The 26,996-nt window shown below is 45.9% G+C and overlaps 2 protein-coding genes across 4 annotated transcripts in view; both read left to right on the top strand.

The window, feature by feature from the left end:
- The first annotated feature begins 375 nt into the window (after nt 1-375).
- Nucleotides 376-3,252, top strand: HNRNPA0 (heterogeneous nuclear ribonucleoprotein A0). Its single transcript, XM_083871680.1, has one exon. It carries the CDS (start codon nt 679-681, stop codon nt 1,609-1,611), a length of 933 nt encoding a protein of 310 aa, XP_083727806.1. The 5' UTR covers nt 376-678; the 3' UTR covers nt 1,612-3,252.
- Nucleotides 3,253-13,239: 9,987 nt separating this feature from the next.
- The window catches only part of KLHL3 (kelch like family member 3), a 49,257-nt gene continuing 35,500 nt past the window's right edge, over nt 13,240-26,996 (top strand). The window contains exons 1-3 of one of the 3 annotated variants that reach the window (XM_083871550.1): nt 13,240-13,331; nt 21,032-21,148; nt 24,120-24,226. In XM_083871550.1, coding sequence (XP_083727676.1) covers nt 13,318-13,331; nt 21,032-21,148; nt 24,120-24,226 — 238 coding nt within the window. In that variant the 5' untranslated portion in view covers nt 13,240-13,317. Of the gene's footprint in view, nt 13,332-13,561; nt 13,679-20,906; nt 20,929-21,031; nt 21,149-24,119; nt 24,227-26,996 lie in introns of those variants that run through there. The other 2 variants (XM_083871551.1, XM_083871552.1) reach the window with 2 other exon arrangements.

Here is a 26,996-nt window from a genome sequence, read left to right as displayed (position 1 = left end):
CGGCCCCCGCGGGGCGGGGTCAACGGGGAGGGAGCGCGCGCCGGGCCGGAGGCGGCCTCCCATTGGCTGCCGGCCGCGGGCCCGGCGCATTGGGGCAGCGTGCCCCGCCCCTCCGCCCGGCGCGCGCGGAATGCGTCCCGCGCCTCTATTGGGTGCCCGCCACATCCGTCCTCAGCGCACCCCGGGACTTTTGCGGGGGTCGCTCCCTTTCATTGGTTTCTGTACACGTCCATCGCGGCCGAAGCCACGCTCCTTAAACATGAGTGGCGGGCGGCGCCGGCGCACCGCTGTCATTGGCTGCGGCGGCCCGGGGGGAAGGCTCGGGGGGTGGGGCTCCCGGCGGCCCCTTTGTGTGGGCACCAGTCGCCGGCCGCGCTCCCGAGAAGCTGCTGCCGCCATTTTGTGCGTGCCTGTGTTCGCCCCCACCCCCGCCCGCCTTTCCGGGGGAGCGGCGGCTCCGGGGACGCCCCGACTGTGCTCCCGGTCAGGTGAGGCGGAGCGGAGGCCCCGGGCCGCGCCGAGGGAGCCACCGCCGGCGGCCGCCGCAGCCGTGAGGTCGCGTTGCTCGCAGGGGGAAGAAGCGGCAAGACGGAGCAAGGGGGGAAAAAACCTCTGGAGGTGCCCCCGAACAGGAGGAGGAGTCTCGGCGCCAGGCCCAGGCGCGGCACCGGCGGTAGCATGGAGAACTCGCAGCTGTGCAAGCTGTTCATCGGCGGGCTGAACGTGCAGACCACGGAGGCCGGGCTGCGGGAGCACTTCGCGGCCTACGGCACCCTCACCGACTGCGTGGTGGTGCTCAACCCGCAGACCAAGCGCTCCCGATGCTTCGGCTTCGTCACCTACTCGGCGGTGGAGGAGGCGGACGCCGCCATGGCCGCGTCCCCCCACGCGGTGGACGGGAACGCGGTGGAGCTGAAGCGGGCCGTGTCCCGGGAGGACTCGGCCAAGCCCGGCGCTCACGCCAAGGTGAAGAAGCTCTTCGTGGGCGGCCTCAAGGGGGACGTGGGCGAAGGGGACCTGGTGCAGCACTTCAGCCAGTTCGGCCCCGTGGAGAAGGCCGAGATCATCGCTGACAAACAGAGCGGGAAAAAGCGCGGCTTCGGTTTCGTCTACTTTCAGAACCACGACGCCGCCGATAAGGCGGCCGTGGTGAAGTTCCACCCGATCCAGGGCCACCGAGTGGAAGTCAAGAAGGCCGTGCCCAAGGAGGACATCCAGGCGGGCGGGGGAGGCGGCGGCTCTTCCAGGCCCTCCCGGGGAGGCAGAGGAGGAGGAAGGGGTCGGGGCGGCGGCGGCTCCGGCAACCGGGATCACAACGGGCTTTCTAAAGGAGGAGGCGGCTACAACAGCTACGGCGGCTACGGCGGGGGAGGAGGCGGCGGGTACGGCTCCTATGGCAGCGGTTCCTACGGAGGCGGCGGCGGGGGAGGCGGCGACTACGGCAACGGGTACGGCGGGTTCGGCAGCTACAGCCAGCACCAGTCCTCCTACGGCCCCATGAAGAGCGGCGGAGGAGGTGGCGGAGGGGGCGGCAACTGGGGGGGCCGCAGTAACAGTGGACCGTACAGAGGAGGCTATGGTGGGGGAGGCTACGGGGGCGGCTCTTTCTGAGCTGGAGCGCCCATACCCATTGAGGGGGGGGGCGCGGAGAGCCCTCCCTTCGATACGGGGCAGCTTCTCAATGGTTTCTCCCCTCATTCGCCGAAGGGCAGCTCCTTTTAAATGCCTCCCTGCTGTGGGAGCGGCTCCTAAATGCCCCCTGAGGGTCGCCTCTGCTGCCTGTGCCACTTCTTTCTCTCTGAAGATGGACTGGGCCCCACATACACATATTTTGTGTTACAGTCATTGATGGACTCTATTTTTTTATTATTACTTGGACCTTGGTCGTTTTTATACTAGCAACGAAAAAATGTCTTGTTTTAATTTGTTTTTTGGGGGGTGCGGGGTGGGAAGTGTCTTGTTGATCTGGAGTAAAAACTGGGGAGGGTTGGGGGGAAGCTCCTTTGTTGTAAGGACTCGATGCCTGGATACTACGTTTTTTTCTACAAAAGCTACTCGGATCTCATGACTGACTTTTAACATTTCTGTAAAGGAGGAAAAATGGTTTTTACGTTTTTTATTTTTTAAATAAATCATTGTGTTCATTGACCTTTACACGTCTATTTTTTTTCCTAGGATCAATTCCGTACGGTTTTAAGGCTTTTCTAGGTTTGAAGCCAGTGTTCCTCTGCTTTAAAATCTCTGTGTACTTACAGTGGTAAATATTTTGTTGCCAGTAAAGGTCCTAACTGACTTTTTTTTGCTAGAGGCTTTCAAACACTCGACAGAGAAATTTTTGAAGTAGTAATCCGTGGATATGGTCTGTTTTCTAAATACTCGTTCTCACTTTGGCAGTTTGTGTGCATCCACCATCTTGTACTAGGCAGTTTGACGTGCTGACATGGTTGGTCAATTTTTTTCTATAGGACTTTTCCATCAACGTATGTACTGTGTAGTTTTGAAGAAATAGTTTGTGTTAAGCATGTGCTTCATTCATATAAAATGTTCAGAATTTCTTATTGCTTAGTTTTCAAGTCCTTGGTTTGTCTGTGTGTGATTCCTTCCAGGAAAGGGTCGACATTTATCCCTTCTATTAAAGGCATACTTGTTTTCCTAGCCGCGGGTTAACAGATTTCACTCGGAACTATTGTCCTTCCTTAAAGTTCCCTGAGAACTCTCGCAGCTCCATCTGCTGTCGGGATGGCAGCCCCGTGCTGTGGGCTCCCTTAAAGCAGGAGTAAAACTGGCTTGCTGACGATTGTACCAGACTTGGGAAAGTTACTTTTTACAGATGACTGGTGTAGAGTGCAGTGACAGCTGCATGTCAATAAAGATGGGGTCCCTGACTACTGATCGGGTGGGGGGGAAAAATGAATGGATTTGCAATACTTGCCTCAGCACATAATTTAAAAAAAGTAATAATTGCAGTTGCCCGTATTTCAGAAGGTGGTGATCTAAACTGTGGGCAAAGAGCTCTGACAAGTGAGCCAGCAAGTGTACCAGTAACAGAGGTGCCAGTTGTAAAGCAAAAATATCTGTGTAGTCTGCTTGATTAAAAAATGTATATTTGTAGCCCTTTCACGCAATAGAATTAAAGTTTGTTGTTTATTAAAAAGCATAATGTTTTAGGGGAAAACTGCCTTCCTGCATAGAAATATAGAATAGCAACGTTTATGGGTTTATGGATATCAAATAAAAGATTTGAATTCCTTATATGCTTGAGTGAGAGTATATATGATGTGGGGCATGCATTTAAAAAGTACGACGTTATTTTGACTTCAGGTTTCTAAGCTCTTAAAATGCTGATGTTTCATGGGACTGCATCATAAAAGCTGCTTTTTGCTTTCCTCCAGATACATAAGATATTAGGCATATAATTCCCACTGATTCCAGTGAAAAATTAAATGTGTAGGGCTTGGTGCTTCTGGGCTGAAGGATTTTGCATGAAATTTCTAGGTATTGTTACTATTTGTTACCAATCTAACTTGATGATTTAAATTGAAATGAGCTTTGTTGCTATTAGAAGTGAAACTGCATCACCTTAATTGCCTTTGTGAGCTTAAACAAACAGGACAACCTCTTGGTATCAACAGGACTTAAACTAAGAGCTGAGTTTCCTCCTGATTGTGGTCATTTATGGCTCTTATAGAGAAACTGGTTCTCTTTGGCTTAGCTGAGCTTTTATAAATAGGTTCTAAATAACTTGCTGTTTGCAATTATATTGTAATTTTTCTATCTCAAAAGCCTGTTAGTCACTGTTGTACACCAGCATCTCTTATACATTATTGTACGTCGAGTTTCAAGTTTGAGTTTGTAAAACAGTGCAAGTGCCAGCTCTTGTCCATGCACAGCTTCAGGTGGTTTTTTTCAGCTCACTGGGCTTGAAGTCTTTTTCTGTACCTTTGCACTTTACAGCCGTGTTGGGGCAGTCATTCTTGAACTTCATTTGAAGCACAGTTTTCTTGTTTTTAGCTGAAATGAGCAGCACAGTTCTAGGTAGTGTGTTATTTTGGGGGTATGATTTAGTCCCTTGCAGTAGTGAGTTGCCTTAACCTTATTAAGGAACAGCCTGGCTTGCAGAGAAATGGTTAAATTCATTTTTGTGATGTGTCTTGTCATTTGATTTAGGAAACTAAAGGTTTGTGCACCAGCTATAGCTTTATGGTATTTTCATGTTATGTGCTGTGACGGAATATTTTGATACTAGAATGAGTAAGTTTTTTTAAAAAGTGACTTTGTATGTGAAATCTGACAAATTGGGAACTGCTATGCTGAAATGTGTGTTACCTGTGTGCAGTAATCCTTGTAGGACTAATGTCTGCTAGAACAAAGAGCTGATCCCAAAAATTGCATGTGGATTAGGGAGTAGGCTGCCTAGTGTCACTCTCAAAAGATTGTCACCTGTTTAGCCGTGTTCTCTGGTGGCTTGAGGAGGTAGCACCTGCTCCCCTCTGAGCCCTGGTCTCTTGGGAGTGAGAACTTGTGACCCTGCAGGTGACACTGGAGAGGATCCTGTCAGCACAGGTCAGGGAAGGCAGCAATGCCAGGGTGTACCATGGAATATAGAATAGTGCAGATCTATATTGGGTGGCATTAAAGACACTGTGACTTCTAGTCTCTTGGAATATAAACCTCTTTCTAGTACAGTTCCTAGTAATAAGAGATTTGTTGATAAAGCCTTGCTTAGGTGTTTAAAGGTATTTTGTGATTTTCTGAGCCCTGGGTGGGTTTGTCTGCATAGAGGTGCATAGGGAGAACTGAGCTGAAATAAAGTGTATAGCTGGCATGTGAATAAGTTTGTGACTTCACAGTTGGTTTAGGAAGGTCACGAAGGTAGAAATAAAGTAACTTTACTTTGTTTGTTCCTTAGTTTGTAGTTGAGTTCTGAAGTTCCTATGTCTGAAATTATCTTGAAAAGTTCTTTAAGGACCAAATGTTCGATTGTGTTGATGTCACCTGTGAGAAATAGAAAATAAGAGCAATTAATTTGCTTTCAGCATTTAATAAAGTAAAAATGTAGTAGTTTTCTTAAAACACAGATGTTCTTTTATTTTTGTAATCTGCATGACCAAAAGGGAATTCCCAAAACCAAACTTTTCAGACTACAGTATCACTGAACTCAGTGTGTTGTGATGTACGTACAGTTATTTTAATAGTAATGGGTGTTCATGTCTGCTCTAAAATATAATTTGTTCTTGACTTGTAAATTTTATTTGGCTAATAAACCTAGCCTTACATTTTTATAATACTGACTACTACTGCATTAAAGAGAAACATGCTAAACACTTGTAAATGTAGTGCAATGATACTTGCACAGATCTGTGGAAGTACCTCCGATGTTTGTTTTAACATCGGGTGCTGAAAAGGTGGTTTAGAACAGTGGCAACAGCTCAGACACTTCGATGGCAATAAATCTCTGTGGGTCACTGATGGTGTGACACACTTGCAAAATGAAAGCTGTGTCTGGCCCTGCACGCTTCTGTAGTGTAACTTGGGTGGGCAGTCCTTACCCTCCAGAACTGGGCAAGCTTTTGGGTTTGTGTTGGTTGTTTCAGTAGCTGCAGTCCAGGCTCCAGTAGTGGCTCTGGCAGTCCCATCCTTCTCCCAGGAGCTCAGCCCTGTGGGGAGGTGGGGGTGTGCACAGCTGGGCACTGACAGGAGGTGTGCCTGAACTCTACCAGATATTTTGCACATGTGGTCTTAACGACCTGTGAAACAGAAACACTTAAAATGGCTAAAAATGTAAAGTTCTCAAATGCTTTATGGTGTCCTCTTCCTCCCCACCTGTAATGGAGATCCCTGTAAAGTAAATTTTGCTTTCATTCTGCATTGGAAGGTCTATGGATGGTGTACGTCAGAAAATTGGTTTATTACCCTGCCCTATCAGCTGATGCTGCCATCCCAATGTGCCACTGCTGCTGAAAAGGGTCTGAGCCAGAATGTTGCTGAGGACATCAACCTCCCGTTCAAGTGTGAAAAGAGAGGATCTTCCTTTCTCTGCATACCTCAGAATGTTTATTCTAAAATTAAAAGGTTTGGTTTAAATCATTATATTGTTAATTAATCCCTTAAGAATAGCCTGAAGGACACCCCTCTGCTGTGCACACAGGGAACAAAAAGTGTGTTTTGTGAGAAAGGGGTTTTGCTCCTACAGTCTGAGAGAGGGTTGGGTTTCTGATAGAAGGCAGTTTATCCAAACCTTTAGATTAGGATTGTTTGACCTGCTGTAGCTACTGTGGACTAGTTTATCATGCAATCAACAGTTTATACTGCATTTGTGTGGTTTACATTGTTACTTTTACTTTCTGAGCTGTCTGGAAGAAGGCATTTTCAGTGGTTTTTCAAACTGTCTATGGGTAATACCTTGGATTAATACTAGGTGATTAAAAGTGTAACACCCAATTTTCAGTCTTCCACATTAGCCAGAGGCATAGTTTACAAAACAATGGGTTATTTAACATGTTTTGCATAACTGGTTCTGTGATCTGGTGTATGTGTCCCTTAAAGATGAATTTTCTGCTTGTTATTTTTGTATTTCTTAATGAATAAAACAGTGATATCCCTGCTTCCCTTGAAAATGTATTTCACAATGCAAGCACACCACAAGGAGTTCTGAGCTAGTCTGAACAAGCACTATTGCTTTTGTTGATGGGCATTTTTAGGTCTCCTGTGAAGCATTACTGCTCTGTTATTTCTGGTATGTGCCTTTATAGGCACATACAGATGCTACCTCTACTTCCTCTTACCTTTTATGAGTATTTATTTGTGCTGTAATGTAAGCATTACTATTGATGGGTCAGATGTGTATTTCTCATTACAAGATGGAAGTCTTCCTGCTATATATGTTTTCCTGGGAATTTTGTATTATTCACCTGTATACCAGGACTTGTAAAGAAAGGGGCTGATGGAGTTGGGTGCTTTTCTCATTGCTGTTCACTTTGACAAATCCTAGGCTTTTTATCTTCTCTGCTCCCAGAACTCTTACCAATTTCTATTATATATAAATGGGTGGAAATAGTCACTTTTGAACTGATACCTCTTGTTCTTATGACTTTCAGAGAGTTTTAATACTATAAACTCTATATTCCCCTTAAAGAAATCTTTCTGGGAAAATGGGTAGTGGGAACCCTGAAAGACCAACAGCTGTAAAGCTGTAGTTCACTGCAGAAGAGATACATTCTTCAGATTTTTCTGTTTCCTGTAGTTCTATGTGCTGAATAGACTGAATAGTTAAAAAGATGATACAGTTCAGGTCTAGGCTGTAGCAAAAGAAAAAAACCAGCCAGCTTAAAAACCAAAATTCAAGTACTGTTCTCTGTCTGTGGTTTAGCCTTTGCCAGTAGGAGTCCTAACCTAAAGCTGGAACAGCATTTTTTAAAGTACATTCTGAATGTGGTTTATCTTAGTGTAACTTTTTTTTTTTTTTTTTTTTTCCTGAAAATCTTTTAGGCAAAGCTGCAACGTTGCCTGTTGCTGTTACAGTAAACGTCAGGCTTAGAGCACTGGCTATTCTCAGATTGTCAGCCATCCAAGGAACCAAAGCTCCTTAACTTGGAAAACTAGATGTCAAGCCCAGGCAGACTAATAATGCCATCTGTCTGAGGCATCTGGATATTAACCCTCTTAGCATGATGCTTATGGTTTCATTCCCAAATGCTTTCGCAGATGGAAAATACACAGAGTTGAAAGAATAGCGCTTTTTTTTTTTTTTTTTTTTTTTTTTTTTTTTTTTTTAATTGGGCTATGTTGAGCTGTGTACAATTTTGGTGCATATTATATTCATCAAACTACTATAAATACCTCTTTTCATGAGTAATGCAGTGAGGAATCTATGCCAATTTAGAAGGGAATTACATTTCTGGCTGGAAATATATCAAGATGCACATTTGCTCACCACCATCAAAGTACCAATCACTGATTAACATTGCAGAAAAATTCCTTAGAAGCAAAATGAGCTGATGAATCTGAAAGTACATAATTTGTTTAAATACTACTTTGTACCATGGAATTGCCAACTGGTTTGTTGGCACAGAAGCCCTGTCCTCCTGGGAATGCTCTTTGGATTTAAAGACATGCAAAGCCACACATCTAAAAACACGCTGTTACAGTCTGTCATCTAGCAGTTCAAAAGATGAGTACCCTCTCAGTCTCTTCTGTCATTTCTGTAATTTTTGTTGCTTTCTGTAGCTTTACAATGGACTTTCTTTTGTAAGAAAATTTGCTTTCCACAGAACCCTGGGAGGAAGGAAGCATGAGTGTAGTCACTGCAGGCTCTGACTGGGAAGAAGGAAGTTCAGGAATACTGAGCCTGTTTGCAGCACAGGCTTGGGTTAAAGCAATGCTAGGTAAAAAGCACAACTAGTTTGGGACAAGAATTTCATGTGCTTTTTACTTTTTCTCTGTGGATCAATCTCGTTTTCTTTACTGCACACTAACCCAGCTCCAGTGGGAAACCTCCCTCTCCTCTCCAACCACAACCCCGATGAACAAATTGCACCATGGGCAGGGCATAGCCCTGGGGGGAGGCTGTGCTTACCTTGTTATTGTATACAAGCACAGCACTATCAGCTGTGTTTTGAAATAGGTTTCTCCAATTTCATCCTCCAGATCCCCTCCCTCCTCATAAGGGATGTCCTCTGGTTTCGGGCTCACTGGCTCTTCCTGGGCTGGGTCGCAGCATTGTGACAGATTCCTGATGCCAAATCCCCAATTCTCTCCTTGTGCTTATTTAGTGCCTCTCCAGGTTTTAGTAATCTTTTAAGTTTACTGGGTAGCAAATTTGGCCAAAATCCTTCACTGTGAGATTTCATTTGGACTTGTTTGTTTTCTTTCCACCATTGCTGTAATAATGATGCTCCACTTATTGGAAAGGGCTCCTTTGAGTCCTGATGGCAAGTTCAGGACTTCTCCCTCGAGGTCACCACTGGACTGCAGGATGTTTGGCGTTGTCATTGCTAATGCCTCTTGCAACTGCGATCTGCAAGAGTAGTTCCAGCTTTCTATTGTTACTTTCATAGAGGTGTGTCCCCCTGAAAAAGAGAAATCCCCAGGAGCACAGGGGGCTCCAGCCCTTGCAGTCAGTGTGCCTTTTCCCTCTAGGCTCATCCATCCATTACTTTCTGCAGTCTTAAATGCAGGCACATTATTTTTTTTCTCAAACGACATCATTTAAATGTTATGAGAGCTTTCTTTTACTCACCCAGCACCGGTTAAAATCTCAACTTCCTCTGTATGGTATCAATTTTACTTTCAAATCTTTGAGGCGTGAGCTTGGCGATGAATCAGCCCTCCGTGTGTGTTTTGGAAATGTTACGATGCCTGTGTGTGTAGGTGGTGGCAACGGGGAGCTCTTGGTTTTGATATATTGGGGAGTCAGATGAGAGGGAGTTGAGAAACATCACCTCGGAAAGGAAGTGCTGTGCTTGTTTTATCACTGGAGCTGCTCTGTGCCAAAAGTGTTGCAACGAGCTGATGCCACACACTCTCTAAAGCCTTTTTAAAGTGTGGGTTTTTTTCTTTCACAGGGTGCACTTCTGTATGAATGAGAGGATGGGAAAGCTGAGCCCTGAAAAGCACACCACAAAACTCGAGTAAGTGAACAGAAACCTGAGCCAAGCCCCTGACACACAGTTCCCACTTTGAATAAGCTATGGAATATTGAACAGAAAAAGAGGTTTGCCCAGAAAATACCAGGCAAGATAATGAAGGTCAGCCTGTTAGCTGTGAGGAAGATATGCTGCCTGAGACAGGTTTTTCTGTTCTGGTAAAATAATGTGCCTGCAGAAATAATCTTGTCTAAATTTTTGTGTATGGCATCTGTGGGATTCACTCATTTGTGTCGACGTTGCAGCACATTATGTTACAATATGAGGGTGGTGGACTGTGTTTCTTGGCTTTTGCAAAGAGCAAAAAATGAAATCTTAAAAAAATTCCAAGAAGAGAGCAAGACAATGAGTGTACAGGGAATAACAGTAACAAGAGACTTGGAGACTTGGATGTTGAGATCCTCAATGGGAATAGCTTTGTTCAAGCTGTTTTCTCTAAGCTATAATATACAAATATTAATTAAACCATACATCTTTATGAAGCATATGGATGTTTTCCCCTTATTACAGAAGGTAATAGGGAAGCATTAAAGGTTGTATTTTAAAGATTAATAATCACATTAAAATTGCATCTTATTAGAAACTTTTCGATTTAAAAAAATCCCACTTTTTGATCTATAGCCTAAACTTTTTCTTAAGTTCAGTCTTTTTTTGAGCCTGTAGCAAGAACTGAATTCTCAGTAGGTGTAGACTCTAAGGAGGCAGAGAGACTTGGTGCCATTTAGGCAATTGAATACTGGCCTTTGCCTTTGTTCCAGTGCCCATAAGAATTGTTTTTACAGCTTTCTTCCTTGTTTTTTTTTTTTTTTTTTTTTTTTTTTTTTTTTTTTTTTTTTTTTTTTTGTTTCATTTTGAGCACTAAATTCTAGACAATAAAATCTATCTGAAAATCTTCCTGCAAATTTCTGATAAATATGTAATATGACTGCAGGGCAGGAAGTGTGTGCCTCTGACATAGGTGACTGCGGGTGACATCCGTGGCTTGTGCTCCAGGAAAGGGTCAGGAGAGCAGCAGGAAGAACATTTTCCTCTGGTGGGTAACTGCTGTGTAGGGCGAGCAGTGGAGTGTGGCTGATGTCCCAGAAATCACAGCTGAGGGTGAAGATGGTCAGGGTCGTTGCCCTAAAGGTAGAAATGTTATGAAATTGTTGGAATGAACCCACTATTTATAGGAATTGTGATTTATACAAAAGACCGCAGGAGAACAGTGCTCTGAAGCCGGGCTGTGCTGGCCGGCAGGAGTGGGATGTGAGCCAGCAGAGGGCAACAGCCCGAGCGCCGCTGGAGATGCCGGTGGCTCCTGCAGCCTCTCCAGCCGGAAAGCACATCCCGGGGGCAGCGCTGGGCTGGGGGCTGGGGTTTACAAAACAGTGCTCCGGTGGGAGTCTCTTACTGCTTCAGCTGCCACAACATCCCTGGCTCCAGCTCTGGGAAGGTCCTTACCTGGGAGGTCTCCCAGAGCATCCTTTGCGAGGACTTGAATTCCTGTGAGCTGCTGTAGTAGATGAATTTCAGCTGCTGATTTGGTTTTGTTACTGATTCTAGCAGTGGCTGGGCAGCAGATACCCTTTGGGACTTCTCTGCTGAGACATCTCAATCCCCAGGTCCCTTGGGAGCCAGGACCATCTCCAAGTGACTGCAATATTATATTGCTTTTCTTATATTAATATCCTTATTAAACCTTTCCCAAGAAAACCTATGGTCTAAATAGAGATCTAGCTAAATGAGTATCTATTTAATTAGGATGATAAAATAAGTTTATTTGGAAGGGACTCCTGGAGATCTGGTTCAAAGAACCCTCAACGCAGGACCAGCTTCAGGGTGGGATGTTTGATCACTCAAAGATAAATATATATACTTAACATATGCATTAATAAAAATAAATGTTTATATATATTATATATAATAGGCTGATTTGGTCCAATTTAGGGGCTTAGCTCCCAGGTTGACTGGAGTGAGATGTAAATTTTTAAGGTGAAAGCCTAATATTTTGTAATTGAAAAACTTCGTGTTAATAAAAATACACAGGCACTTTACAACAGTTTCAGGACTTGCTCTTGTATCTGGACTTTTTATGATTACTGAGGGATTTACTCAATGGGAACTAGCTCTAGCCCTCATTTCCCAGCTAAATTCTACTATTTTATATAGTTCCTTTTTCTCTGGTTTAAGCTTGTGTCTGGCAGTTTTGTATGTTGTGCATCAACAGTGTAAGACTGGACACGGGGAGAGTACTCAAGGATCTGGATGTTTAAAATCGATAGTTTAGGAGGATTCTCTAGGGAAAATGAAGGAATTTTGCCTGAATTCTGTGTGAGGTTTGACTTCATAGCTTTATCTGTATTACTTCTGTTTATGGGTAGGCTCCCAAAGGGTGTTTAAATAGCAGGACTCTCAATCCCCATGTCCTTTGGATAAAGTCCTTTAAGTTTCAGGTGTGTTAAGTTTTCTTATCTGAAGAATTAGGGTGATGAGTAGTTAAGATTCTCAACGAGCTTTTGAAACCCTCCTGTGGAAGGTAAAATAGCCTCTGTTCAATCATCATTGGTTTTAAAAAGATGTATGGAACTTGGGCTGAGGACATGGCTTGAGGAGAAACATACAAGAGTGAGGTAATTTTATCTACAAAAGAGATGAAATGGCATCTTCCAAGAGAAATCTCTTGGTACTTCTGGTTATCTCTTCCTTTTGCACAAGAACATTTTGTGAATGGATGACTAATGAAGAAGGCAAATGTTTCTTGTCTTTAATACAATTAACCCCTAGGGCCTCACTGGTGCAGAATACAGCCAAAAAGTAGTTGAGAATCTTAACTGAAAAATTCTTTTAATAAAATAAGGGGGAAAAAAGACTTATGTAGAGCTCTGTGCATTTGTATCAATTGGAATAAAAATGACAAATTTAATTTAGTTCAGTGCTTTAGGCTAAATAGCACCTGCAGTTGAGAAGGACCCATATTCCTATCTCGGCTGTATTTGGCCTGACAGATTGCATAAAGGACAGCAAGGTTTTGATAAACTGGGGAACTGGAGGCAAGATCCTGCTTTCTGCGGTGAGAATAGGGGACATTTAGGAGGGCTGGGACCCTCTCCTTCCTCCCCAGCACCGCTCCTCTCCTGCGCTGCGCTGTGCGCGGGCTTCACCTGGGGATGTTCCGCCACTAAAACTTTCGTCCGGTCCGCAGACCGCGGGGACTGAAGCGGTTTTGGGCCGCATGGAGGACACACAACTCGCGGGCGGAGGGATGGATGGTGCCGGGGCCGGCGGCTCCCGCTGTGTGCCGGGCTCGGGGCTGTCCCTGACCCATTTCATTGTCGGCAGGTCCCGCTCCGCTCCGTGCCGGGCCGGGGCTGCCCCTGCCCCATTCCGCTGCCGCAGCGGGGCCGTGCCGGCGGCGCCAGCCGGGCCGGGGTGCGGAGGGCGCTCTCGGGGCGGTGCGGGGCGGTGCTGCCGTTGCCCGGAGACGCTCGCAAGCCCCGCCGGGGAGGGGAGGGAGGGAAGGGAGGGGAGGGCCGGGGAGGGGAGGGGGCCGCGCGGCGGCGGCAGTCGGTGCGGCGGGGCGCGCCCGGCACGCAGCGCTCCGCTCCCGCAGGAAGCGGCCCGGGGCGGGGGCGGCCGCTCGCAGCCATGCCGGGCCCGGGGCGCTGAGCCGGCCCCGCCGCCGCCCCGCACGATGGAGGAGGAGAGGTGGGTACCGCCGCCAGCCTTTGTGTCCGCCCGGAGCGCGGCGGGATGGGATGGGATGGGGGATGCCCTTGCCCGGGGTGCGGGGCTGTGCGCAGGAATGCGGGGCGCGGCCGGGGGATCCCCGCTGCTCGCCGCGGGCAGGAATGCCTCCTTCCCTCCTTCCCTCCCTCCCTCCCGCCCGCGATGGGCGCCCGCCGTGCCGCTCGCCGATGTTGCAATGTCATGATGACAGGCGGCTTCGCCCCTGGTGCCCGCTCCCGGGCGGCGGAGAGGCTGCCCTGGGATGTGTTTCGGATGTAATTAAGGACGCGTGGGAGGCCGCTTGGAGGGGTGTTCGCTAAAATGAGGTGCGGACAGGGGGCTGGGGTGCCGGGGAAGGGTGCCGGGGCCGGGGGAAGGGTGCCGGACACAGGGTGGGATGCCGGGGCCGGGGGTGGGATGCCGGGGCCGGGGGTGGGATGCCGGAGCCGGGGGAAGGGTGCCGGGGCCGGGGGCGGGTGCCTGCCCCGCCGGCACGATGTGCTGGGCTGTGTGTGTGCCCTGCCTGCGCCTGGAGCCTCCGGCAGCCCGCTCGGCATCCCGCTCCACACAGCCTCGCCGATATCCGCTGCTTTTTCGAGTCACGAGTGGAAACCCGAAAGGTCCGCGGGTCCCTTGGGGGCCGGTTTTGCTGGCGGCTGTGCCGAGGCCGGGCTGTGTGCGGGGTTCGGGCAGTGCGGGGCATCCCGCGGCTCCTTCGCACGGCAGCCGGGCTGTACAGACTTTATTTCCTGCCAGGCAGCTGTTTAGCTCCAAAACCTGCGTGCACAAGTGTTTACCGAGCCGGCCTAATGCCCACTGAAGCCATAAAAGATATTCTTGCTGCGCAGGGTGGATGCCAGAGGGATGTTCAGCGTTTTTGGCTCTGCCCTCATTACTCCCCTCTGTCAGGTGCCTTTTGCACACCAGAAGTGACTTGTGCTTCTTTAAACTAAACGATAAACTGATCTGAGTTTTTTACAATATTTTTCTAAGAACAGGATATGCTGAGTGCTTCCTTTTGTGCTGGTGACCTTGCAGGGGATGGGGGAACAGAGAGGGGGCTTGACCTGCTGGTAGGACTAAATGTCAGGGCTTGACAGGAGTTTTATTTAAATATGATACATTAGAAAATTGAGCTAGAGTCAATCCCCAAATTCTGGAAATTTTCCGTCTGTTGAGGGAAAACATTTGCAGCCGCCTGTAGGAGTTGTTTTCCAAGCTCCAAAGGGCAGCTTTCTACCCTTCTGTGACTCAAGAGTTGCAATTGTTTATGTATTTAATGTGCAAAACCTTTCATCCTGCCACATTTCTCATTGTAGGGGCTTCTACTTCCCTTAATGGTGTGAACAGTCACCTCTGAATATTAATCCAAATATTAATTAATTTCAAGTGCCTTGAAATCTCAGTTAGTCATGCTAGATGCCAGCTCATGGAATGCAATTTCCTTTTTTTGTTCTTTCTTTTTTTTTTTTTTTTTTTTTTTTTTTTTTTTTTTTTTTTTTTTTTTTTTTTTTTCCCTTTATTTGTATAAATGAGCCTGTGTTTGAGGAAGTGGAACAGAGCTGTTTTGATACCCCGGGCTGGGATCATCCTTGGCACAGTTGCTTGTTACTTTTTTTTTTTATGATGGCTACCAGCAATGGTCTCATTTTGACCGGAGGCCTTTTTCTCAGGATACAACAGTGAAAAAGCCACTGGGAAAATACCTGGACTGTTTTACCTTATCCTGTTTTTTTTCAGACCATCTGTTTTTAGGGCATGAAGGACTATCCCCATCAGCATGTTCCCTGCCTCTGGAAGTGAGGAATGATTACCCAAATTGCTGCTTTCATTTCTAGTTTTCGGGAAGAGGCGGGCACTCCTGAACTGGTTGTGGGCAGTAATGATGTGGGGTTTGACTGGTGGCAGGAAAAGCTGGAAATATTCACTTGCTTTCTGGTTCAAAAGGGCACAGTGTGTGGGGCTGTGCTGGGGCTGTTTTGGTTGTTCTGAGCAAGTCCTAGGGGGAGGTGTTCAAAAATGACCTTGGGGGGCGAGCGCCATGGGCTCAGTCTGTGCTTGTTGCTGTGCTTTTGCCCCACATTTCAGCTCAGATTGTGTTGGGCAGGTTGGTCCTCAAATTTTATACTTGATGACTTTCATTATGTCAGAGTTCCCCCTGGTTTTTAATATTACTGCATTTTCCATTTTCATAGTCAGTGAGAATCGCTGTTGTTGGTGCTCACTTCACCTCTGACTCTGGTCCCAAGCCTGCCCAGACTCAAATATCCTGTTAACTTGCACACCCAGGGTGTTCAGTGGTATCATGTGCCCATGTCATTGCACATGAGCAGAAGCAGCTGGGGGCAAGGGAGATTTAACCTGAAACATTCACATGTGACAGTAAAATATTTCAGAATCCTGCTTTTCTTTCACTGTGCTGATAGCAAAATGATTGGGACTTCTATTTTATGGAGAAATTGCATAAGACTTACAGTTAAGCATGATACTCTGGTTCTGAATTTGCAAGATGTTTTTGAGTTTGAATAGGAAAAAAGACTCTGGAATGTTTTTGTTTTGTTAAAATATTAAAACACCTGTGGTTTTGTATTTGAGTGAAGGTAGTCTGTGGTGTCTGTTTGAGAAATACAATATTTGCCTTTGAAAGCAAATGGTATTGTCATATTTGAGTTATTCTATGTTGTTTCCATTACTGTCAGCAAAGACTTTTCTTCTCACTAGTTCCCAAAGTCTTCTTTCCCCCTGAGGTCTCCTTTGATATGAATACCCTTTTAGGGATCTGCTGTATGCCAGTTGTGTGTTTTCCTAAGCTAATGTCTCCATGTTGATGTAGGCACTGAAAAAAAATCAACAAAATAGGAAAATAATATTGCTATTAAAAGAAAAATAATCCTTTCCATTATGCTGCCTCCCATATGTTTTAATGATAATGCGTTTCTCTGAAATCCTCTCAAACCCAGTTCAGTATGTGGATCCCTTCAATTGCAATTTTTAAAACGTCTTTGTATGTACCTAAAGACAAATTCAGAAATTGAGATTTTTATGACTATGCCATTACACTGACACGTTTTCCTTACTGTGTCTGTGTGACTCAAGGAATGAAACTGTTGGGCATAATGCATTGTGATTTGAGGTGTTGCTTCTAAACAGAGAATTAGGCCAGTTAAAGTAAAATGATTTTTCATTGTGCTTAGACTAAAATTATTATTTTAGATCAACTCTGTTGATCTTTGTAGAGGTGTTAAAGTTTTGAAGACTACTGACTGCTATTGGGCATCTGTCAGGTTTTTAGATCAGAGTGATGTCAAACCTTTTAGAAACTGTAGATTTACATTTTCTGGTGATGATTCTTACATATCCCCCAAAGAAGCTCCACAGGCTTTGGAAATTTATGGTTAGCAGGCACTTTTAAGTTAGTACAGGGATACGAGGCTGCTGCAGAGGTGCTGGATTGCCCATGCAGGACACTGAGCCTGGCTGAGCCTTTGGCCAGGCTTGTGGTGCTGAAGCTCTGTGGTGTTGGGGGCCAGCCAGGAGAGCAGAGCTCAGCCTGTGGTGCTCAAGCAGGAGAGGAGAGCAGCTCCCAGAGACCCCCCCAGTGATGCACAGTGGGATGAGGCTGGGCTGGACATGTCTGGTGTCCCATCACCTCCCCAGTGTGACAGCCTGGTGGAGGGGGACCTCCCTGGTGTTCATGTTGGGTCAGGAGCTGAGCCTGGAGGCTGTTCTCCCAGGAACATGAGCAGAAACTCACCCTTCTGTGCTCTGAAGGAGACTGCATTTGAGATCTGCCCTTCCTTCAGGGTGAACTCCTGGCTCCCGTAAAGCCAGTGTTAGGATTGGATTTGGCAGAGCTGGGATTTTTGTTCCTGGGGTTTACCAGCTCTCTGCACGGCAATAATCTTGCCAGGGGACAGTTTATCTCTAAGGAAGGCTTTTATTCTTTCACATAATCTACAAAGACATCTGTAATTACTGCTGGTAACTAAGGCAACGCAACTTTATAGTTGATACATGCGGGCAGCAGAATGGTGGGTTTGGGTTTTTAAAATACCTGTCAGCTGGGTTGTGGCCACACTGGGGCAGGAGTTGGGCTGTGGACCCTAGCAACCTGAGCCCAGCTCTGCTAGGGGGTCCTGGAGAGGAGCAACACGGTGTCAATGAGGTAGTGATTAGCTGCACTGGCTTAATTGGGCACCTTCAAATTGGGGTTCATTTGTTCTACTTGGGGACATCATGGAAAGGCTTTGCAGGTGGGGCAGTGGAGTTGGCACTGTCTAAAACTAAGAGCCTCTCTGCTCATTTTAGGAGCATCCTGCTGTGCCTGTAAAGAGGATGTTCATCTGGCCCAGGGAAATTAAATCATTTGTCCATTCACTCAGTGCACGGCCTCGGATAGCCCAGGAATAGAACAAATTGCTCCTGGCAGCTGGCTCACGAGTCCTGCTGCTGTAGTAGGACATCAGCTTGGCAAACGTGGGGGAAATATCCCTGTGGTCATGGAGTGCAGGGGCTCTAGCATGTCCAGTTAGTCTTGGCTGGTATCTTTGATCAGAGGACCCTATTGCTTTAATCCATTAAAATAACAACAGTGTAAAAAATGTAGTAATTCTTAGCCTTGTAGGGGGGACAAATCTCAGAAAAAGCTGTGAAACGTAATGGTTTGGTCTTCTCAGGGGCAGCTTTTGCTTTCTGGCAGGGTGCATTTGCTTGGAGCATTTAGGTTCTTGCATTTTTATGTTTGAAATGTGTCAGTGATCTCTGAGAGTATGTGCATGGAGGTGTAAAATATCTCTCCCAGATAAAATCATCCCCTGTCTGTTACTGGAACACGATTCTATGGTAGCTGAATCAGTCTTAGAGATGAGTTAAAGGCTCTTAGCCATTAATTCTTCAAATCTGTTTTTTTGATATGAGTCACTTGGAAAAAACTTTAAATAGCATATCTTGATCTTTTTTGAAACAAGTTTTTAACCAGATGATCTGCAGTATTTTCTCATGGTAAGCCTTTAGCAAATTCTGGAATCTGCCCATTTTAATTAAGCTGAGGATGTCTTTTAGGATGTTTTTTTAAAAATTATCTTTCCTGCTTTTTAGGAAGAGCTGATTGATCTTTTTCCAAAATCCTGAAGCAAGTTTTTTTTTGCTTTTAAAATACACAGACAAACGTTGGTGGAGTTGAAGCTTTATGAAGGCTTGTTGACCTGACATTTACTTTAGTGTTCAGTGAGACTTGCTGTGTTCTTTGAACTGTATCTTTTGCCAGCAGAAAAGTTTGAACATCTTTGGTCTCTGGCACTGGAGAGCTAATAAATAAATCTCAGCAGTGTGCTTTATCTTATTAAAGAGCTCCCATGATTTCTCTGTGTGTGGCTTGATTTTGGGTCTGTGAGGTGTCTGTGAGGCTGCCCAGAGCAGTGTCCTGTGGTGATCCAGCTGTCCTGCAATGGGAGTGGCTCTCCCTGATGCTCCCTTTTGGTTTCACTTTCTTTTTAATTATTTTTTTCTGTTTTGTTTACTTTGCTTGCTTCCTCTACGTGTTCCAGCTTTGGAGCCTGAGAGCTCCTTTAAATCACTTGTACTTCCAGAGCCTTTTTTCCCCCCTCTTGGCTCAATCATGCCACAGGGGCAGGTTTAGCTGTTTAAAAATCAAGGGTTTATGCTGGGGTGTTGAAAGCTGTGGTCAAACTTCACTTGGCCTAAAGTTTCAGTGAAGGCTTTTGATAGACACAGCCCTGAGGCTCAGCTGGATTTGGCCATGTCCCTGGAGCAAGGAGGCTTCCTCACTGGAGTGTGCAGAGCTGGGGAAGAGCCAAGTGCCAGCACAGCTCCATGTCCATGAACACCTTGGCAGTACGTGTGGCACAGAATGAGTTCAGCTCTCTTCAGGAATAGAAAAGCTGTTTGTGTTGTTGCCTGGTACCAGTACCTTGAATACTGAATACTTAACATGAATATTCTCCTTTCTGATTTTTCTTCCTTTAATCCAGCCATACTAAGCTAATTGGATGACGACTGTAACAGAGTCTGGGAAGTTGTCCCCCTCACTGGGACATGTGCTGAGTGATGTTGTGCTCAGTCTTGTGGCTTCACTTATGATTGAAAACATTTCACTCGCTCAGCAAAGTGAAAGAATTGGACTTGGCTGGTTTCTGGCATTAACCTTTGTCTCAGGCACAAAGCTGGAGCTGCTCAGTATGCAGGCGTGGATTTGAGCTGTGTGCAGCTTGGCTGCTGCTCAGCCTCTTGCTTCTTGAGGAAGGACAGTGCTGCCCACCAAAGACTGCTGGGGGGGCAGGGAGCTTTGTGTGGTGATGGTGACAGCCACTGGTCAGGAGCAGGCAGTGGGGAGGATGTAATGTTACCCAGGCCTTCACACTGCCAAGGGGTTGTAAATAGTGAGTGATGTGTTCTTCAAAGGGAAAGTCAATGTGTGTATATAGATATATGTGTACATGCATACACACCTTGACAGAAGCTGACAGGGTGTTCTTGGAAGGATCCTTCCACACTTCCCTCCTCTGCCCTTCTTCAGATATCACCTGCTGGTCACCAGAGAGCCAGGATGCTGGGTTGTCCAGACTGCTGATATAACCCGATTAAGCCTTCTTTATCATACCAGTCCAACTAAGAAAGGTGATAGGGAGGAGGGGACAAAGGTGAAGGAGACTGTCCTTTGGAAGGAAAAGCTCTGAGAAAGTCTCCAGTCAGGCACATGGGGTGATGGAGTTGCCTCCTGAGATCTGCCGTTCTCAGGGCTTTTGGCATGGACAGCCCTCCTTGACTTGTCTTGTTTGCCTTTGCCTGCCAGGGGTTTGAGGGGTGAGCCTTGGACATGAGCTGAACAGGGACCTGCCTCAAAGTGCTGCTCCTTTCACAGGTGGGAGCCTTTGGCTCTGAGCTGTTTCACAGGCTTTCAAATGAGGGAGGTAGAGATATTGACCTGCTGTCAATTGTGTGCAAAGAGCCAATGCTCCCAACAAAGTAATGAGGACACGTATGTGCCTTAGGCACCTGTTGGCCTGGTTAAACACAGCACATGGCTGGGTGCCTCTGGTTTGACATTACCTATGTAGCTGGTGGTTCTGGTAGGAAAGGTTTAATAATTCATTCCATATGTTTCAGTGGCAATAAATAGACTTATTTCTGAAATGAAAAGTGGTTTGAGTAAAGCTTTCAAAGCTGTGCAGGAAGTTTTAATAGCCCTTTTCTACTTGCCTCTAAAGAAGATACAAATCATGTATTGTGTGCTTGCCTTTTTCAGATGGGACGTTGAAGGCTAATCTTCTTTTTCTCTGTATGAATGTTAAAAAAATCCATGGCACTCTTGTAGTTTCCAGTGCTGAAGTCTATTTCTATTCAGTGAGGCAATTACGTTCTGGCTTGAATTTCAACCTATACTGCTTTCCTGGCCTGAAGCCTGTAAGACTGGGCTTTGTCCTCAGGTATTTGGCACTTTTTTCTTTTCTTCCCTGCTGACTGAAATGTGGGCTGAGTTGGCTTTCAACGTCCATGCAGAAGTATCTGCATTTTTTGATGTGCTTCATGTGGAGAACCTAAACTGACTAACTGACTTGTGAGTAACTCTATGCTTAATACCCTGCATTGCAGTTTTAGGATGCTTGTTTTTTAAAGTGAATCAAACTTTCTACTCCATTTTTTTTTGTCCCTGTTTTTAGCATTAAGCAGAGTTCCCGTTCCTCTGAGGCAGCTGAAGATGAAAAGGACCAGCGCACAGTGACAGTCAATCCCTCTCACATGAGAAAGGCTTTCAAGGTCATGAATGAATTACGGAGGTACACTTTTCACTTACTGGGCACCCTCTCTGGGTTAGCAGAATTGTGCTGATTGAGAGACGTAGGAAATAGTCTGTGCCATTTTTATTACAGCTAATGGTTGCATGTAGAGGATTAATCAACAGACAGGAAGCTAAAATTTTGTGGTGGGCTGCTCTCCCCAATCTCAGACCTCTATCTTCCCAAAAACATTATCTGAACCATAGCCTTCATTTATAGATGATAATTCATTTAGCCTTTCCCATTACTTACAGCAAATTCAGCTGTAAACTGTGTTCTTAACTGAGATAAGGGTCTGAAACCCAATAATAGAACATTACAGACATTAAGACACCTACACATAATTACAGACCAAAGATTATTAATGTACTGTTCTTAGTCTCTTTAACTAGCAGCATCACTCAGTCTGGGCTTAGCACTCCAAAGGAAGGGGCAAAAAAAAAAAAAAAAAAAAAGGCAAGTACTCAGGAAGGATGTCAGCTCTCTTCTTGCAAATTGAAAAATCCTGATATTAGTTAAAAGAGAACACCTTGGTCTTAACACAGCTGTGAGGGTACAGTGAGAACAGAGGCTGAAAAAATATCTGTGAACACAGCCTTGAAAAAACTGCTGTCATCACATCAGCAGTGTGGTGGCAGTGGTTCAGACTGACTTGTTTCTTGGTGGCAGTTATGCCACAAACCAGACAGAAGTTCAGTGATCATTTCTCTGACTATTTCATTAGATTCATTCTCCCTTCCAGTTTTAAAAAGAATTCTTATGGAAAGTATGTGTTGCACACATGAATGCATGTGCTCCCCAACTGTTGAGGTGATGTGATGAGAGCAGGTAACAGCTTTTGCTCTTCTGCACGCTCCAAATAATCAAAAGATGCTGTAATAGCTACTTACTCTCCATGGATTAAGTAGTTTCCTAATACACACGTTCTCTAGTGTGGGGAAGGATTGGAAATGTTTCCTTCCACAGATATCTGACAGCGATTCTCTGTTGCATAGGAACAAAATGGAAATATTGTAACTATTATATGAAACAGGGTATGTGGTAACTTTTTAATTTTAACTGACATCCTTCTGGCCCTTTCTTTGTACTGAAAGCAAAGGATCTGAAACTAAAGGTTTGTGCAGCTATATTCAAAAATCTATTGTGCTATTAATCCTTTGTTAATTGAAGAATAACGAGAGACAGATAATGTTTCTTAGCGCCTGTGGTTAGGTATCTTGGGCAATACTGAACAGATAAAGTATAGAGAAATGAAAGCTGCCATTAAGCACCTGCATAATGTTTTCATCTCCTGGGTACTCTTTTTTGTTGCTGTTGTTGGCTCCTGTTGCTGTTGTGGAATGTATGGTTTTCACACCTCTTGAATGCGCTCTGAGCTTGGCATCTGTTAAGCTGTCAGCAATCAGTGTTGATAGATGCCTTGAGTAATAGTTTCTTCGTTCACATGCATCCAGAAATCTCATTCAGAGGGTCTAGAAAAATCATGCTAAGCCTTTAACCTATATACTATATGGAATCATGGAATTTTTTAGGTTGGAAAAGACTTCTAAGATAATTGAGTCCAACCCTTAACCCAGCACTGCCAATGCCACCACTAAACCATGTCCCCAAGTGCCACTTAGGCTTTTAGTTTGCAAATGTAGATGAAATTAATTTTATGAGTGGTACTTTAGATTACTGTAGCCCAAAGAGGAATTGAACAGAGCACCTTTTACATAAACTAAAAGAAATGAGGAAGCTTCCATTAAGAGGTCCTTAATTGCCTCCTCATTGCCCTTCCCTCTTGCAAACTTGAATGCATGTAGAGTACAGAATGCCAGTTCCTACTTTCTTTCTGCTTTCCAACTATAACCCTCCATTTCACAGCTGGTTTTTTTCACATATTTCAATATGTGGAGAAGAAGAGACATAGCTGGTCCCTTAGAAGCTCTGTGTATGTTTATTTGATAATGCAGTTTCCTAAAGACAAAGTCCAGTGTGGAGATAAGTATTTCCAAAGAGAAGGCAACATCTAGCTTTACAGACACTGATCCTTTTTCGGGCTTGACATTTGAAAAGAACACCCTTAGTTTGCATTTGTATGCTTAAGCATCTTAAACCAACTTATTGGGAGGCTGAGCACTTCTTGCTGTCGGCATCTGCGAAGCTCTGTGCAAACATTAACTAATGAATCCTCAAAGGACATACGTGGGGCAAGTAGAAAAGGTCACTCGTTAATGAAGTGACTTTTCCAAAGCTCTACAATGAGTCAGTGGGGGAGCTTAGAAGGTGGTTTTTTTTTGGTTTCTGTCTGGAACCCTGTTCTTTATCCCAGTGACTCTTTAATCCCAGACTAATTCATGAGGTAAATGAAGTCCTCAGGCCCATGGATAAACTCCAGTGATTGATACTCCTCTCTGGCAGATGGCTGAGGCAGCCTCTGCACTTATCAGTGCCAGGAATTATTTTGGTGGCCACTTTCTTTAGTGACAAAATGGAAGGAAGTACAGAAATCACTTCATTTTCCACTCCACCTTTTCCCTGTGGAAAGACAAAAGTGATGCTGGTGTTCCCTTGCATGGCTATTTCTTACACATCTACTAGAGCCTGGCCCCAAGTATTGCCCAAATCTTCAATAAGCTCTTCTACACCTTCTCCAAGCCCTGCTTGTTTGAGAGGTGAAGGAGCTGCTTACCCTTTGTTCTTTGGGCAGCATGTATGCCTCGTTTGGCTTCCAGGTTTTTTTTTCCCCTGGGGAAAGCAGAACCACAGGCAGGGCTGCAGCCTCAGGGGGATTCAGGCTTTGCTTTGTAGGTAAACAGTGATAGGAGCTGGTACTGAGGGATTAGAGGACCTTCCCCTGGGATTTGACAGCAGCTCAGGTGCTGTGTCTGCAATGGTGTCTCTTCCACTTTTTGGGGCAGTAGTGATGTAGCTTTTAGCCTGACAGGGAATTCTGAAATGATCTTTGTCTTTTGTGGTGTTTCCCCAGCAAGCGGCTCCTGTGCGACGTGGTGATTGTGGCCGAAACCGTGGAGATGGAAGCTCACCGGGTGGTGCTGGCAGCCTGCAGCCCCTATTTCTGTGCCATGTTTACAGGTACTGCTTTTGACCCCAGACAGTGCTTGGGCTGCCATTGCAGTGCCCAGCCCTGAGGCTGTGTCTGTCAGGAGCTGCAGCACAGGCAGGAAAGGGGTTTGAGAGAGAAGGGGTACAGATGGGTCTGCAGTTTGCTGTGCTTGATGGGTGATGCTGGGCATCCTTGACCAATTCCTGTGGGGTGAGTGGATAGCATGTGGGGCACTGTGAGGTTACTGTGGGGTTTGGCTCACTGCTTTATGGGTTAGGTTTTTTTTTTCCCCTAACAAGACCTTGGATCATGAAAACATTATCATCGAGCACGTGTTCTGTGCCCTAAATGTTCGTGGTGCACATCAAAGAAGTTGCTGGCACAGGAGTTGTAGTTTCAAGGCTCAGTCCTGCCGATACTAATTTGGCAGTCACAAATGTTTAATCTCCCATGGCACTTTTTTCTGCTGCCTGAAATAACACTGTTGTTCTCTTGATCCCAGTGTGTTTTAGCAGCCCAGATTTTTAGGGTGAGTTGCTGCAGTCCAGTGTGTTTTGGTAATGACAGAAAGGAAGAAAAGGAAGAGCAGGACAAAATTCCTCCTCTAATCACTGGAGCAGGTGCTCTCAAAGGCTTTGCCCAGATGGGTCAGCAAAAAAAACCCCAAAGAAAGCCATGCCAGTTCTGAAAGAGGGGAGTGAGCAGCTTATTGAAGTCATTCTAGTAAAATTAGTGTGGTCAGAAACTCTGTAGCTTCCTTCCCTTTTTTTGCCCTCATTTCCAGGATAGGAACTGACAAATACAAAGAAAATGATTGTACACCCCATGGAGTGGTTGTTACTGTTCCTGAGCTCCAACATAAATGAGGTTCAGGGTTTTTTTCCCTGTTTCATGTTCATTTGCTTGTGGTCTCGGCTTTGTTTCTTCCTTAAAAGCCTTGAGATTAGACCTAGTTCATTCATTTTGCTGGAAGCAGAATGCAGCATTTCTCAGGAAAGAGCTTGTAGTTAGTGAAGCTTTTTTCCTTCTCCAATGGAGATGGGGGGGAAAACCTCAGGTGTAAAATGTGGGGTGAGATGTGACGCTCCCCATGATTTCTTTATCAGTGTGGTGAGCTAAGGTGGAGAGCATTTGTGTTTTCTGGGGCACTGGTGCTGTACCCTGAAGTTGGTACTGGCTGTGGTGGTGAGGCAGAGGAGCAAACACTGCTGAGAAGCAGCTGCCTGTGAGGGCACCACGACTTGTGATGCTGATGAAGAGTTTAGTAAAGAAAAACTCCTGGAAAAACCCTCTGATCCTTAGAGGTCATCTGAGTGGGAAGGTGGTGGTGCAGGGCTGCTCATGTTTCCATGCAGGAATTCTCTGGGCCGTGTAATCCCTCACTCTGTGAGTTAAACAGTAATCAGCTAACCTGTCATGTGGCTGGCTCTGGAGCTCCCCTGGGCTGGGTGACAGCCTCAGCAGCTGCCTGTCCCCTCCCCTTGACAAGTCCCTGGGGGCAGAAGGTCAGGCAAAGACCAGCTCTCCCTTTGCTTTCAGTCTAGCTATCCCCAAATTCCTAAGGTGTGGATCTCTCTCTTGAGAGGACAGAGTGTGTGATCTCCTTCCAGCTGCATGGGGGTTCCCCTGCAAGGGGACAGTTTAAAATCACAGCTTCAGCATGAGCTGGTTGTTGTACCTTGTTTTTTTTTTCGCACTGCACAGCAGTGATGAAGCCAAGGGCTCAGGTTCAGCTGTACTTTGGGGGTATTTGCAGGAGCTGCTGGTGCACAATGAATTCCCACTGGAGGGGTCCCCCAGCAGTGCCAGCAGTCAGGAGTGAGCAGTGAGTGATCAGTGTGGAGCTGTGAACAGAGGAAACCACACTGAGACCCACTGCTTGCTCTGCAGGCTCTGTCACTGTCACCTGGGCCTGACTTTGGAGTATGAATGACCTTGTGATAACCTTGGAGTCTTTCCTAATCCGTTGTGTGTCCTCTGGTTAGCCATTCCTCTTTCAAGGATTCCTGGAAAGTCTGAAAATGGGTAGGGACCATTTTCCATTTGTATCTTCCACTGCTGAAGGAGAGATGGGACCCAGCACTTCCTCAGTGCCACTTTCCATGCTGGCTTCCTAAGAGCATTTTGGATGCTGGTCCTTGTTGGCACTATTCTGTGGGGATGATTTGGGACAGTAATTTCTGTCCATTTAAAAGAAAAAACAATCATTTCAGAAAGGATAACAAATATCTCAGTGACACTGCTAGGACTGCTCCTGTCAGATACCTTAGGAATTTTGGAAGTGCTGAAGGGGGAAGCAGAAACCTCCCTTGCATGTCTTATGTGCTACTTCAAAACACTCACCCCATGTGTGAGAGGCTGGGGTTTTGTAATCCAGTGCACTCATATTCTCCCTCAGCACATCTGTGACTTAGGAAACAGCCAAAGCTGTGGCTGTGCACTGGGAAATGCAATGTGTAGGAGGCAGGGCAGGCTGCTGTGCTGGGTAAATACATCACCATGGGCTCTGCAGTTTTGAGTGTAGTTTATCTTGTGACAGAACAGAGCTCTCTTCTTGCCCTGATGAGCAGAGAGGAGTGGTAAAGGCACTGCTGGCTAAAGGCACACTGATGAGTGTGGTGCAGGAAAGGAATGCCTCCATGAGGGGCTGGTGTCTGCAAAGTCTGACCCCTACAGAGGGTCTGCTCAGAGCCACCCTGCCTGTTTTGCCTGCCTTTGCTCCCTCCCACCTGGTCCCTTGTGTCTGCCTGGCTGCAGCACTGCAGGGACAGGGTCTATGCAGTGCCCCATGCACGGCAG

Source organism: Zosterops lateralis, assembly GCF_965231275.1.
Source record: "Zosterops lateralis genome assembly, chromosome: 14".
In the NCBI taxonomy this organism is placed as follows: domain Eukaryota; kingdom Metazoa; phylum Chordata; class Aves; order Passeriformes; family Zosteropidae; genus Zosterops; species Zosterops lateralis.
This window is presented reverse-complemented; position numbering and strand designations above follow the sequence as displayed.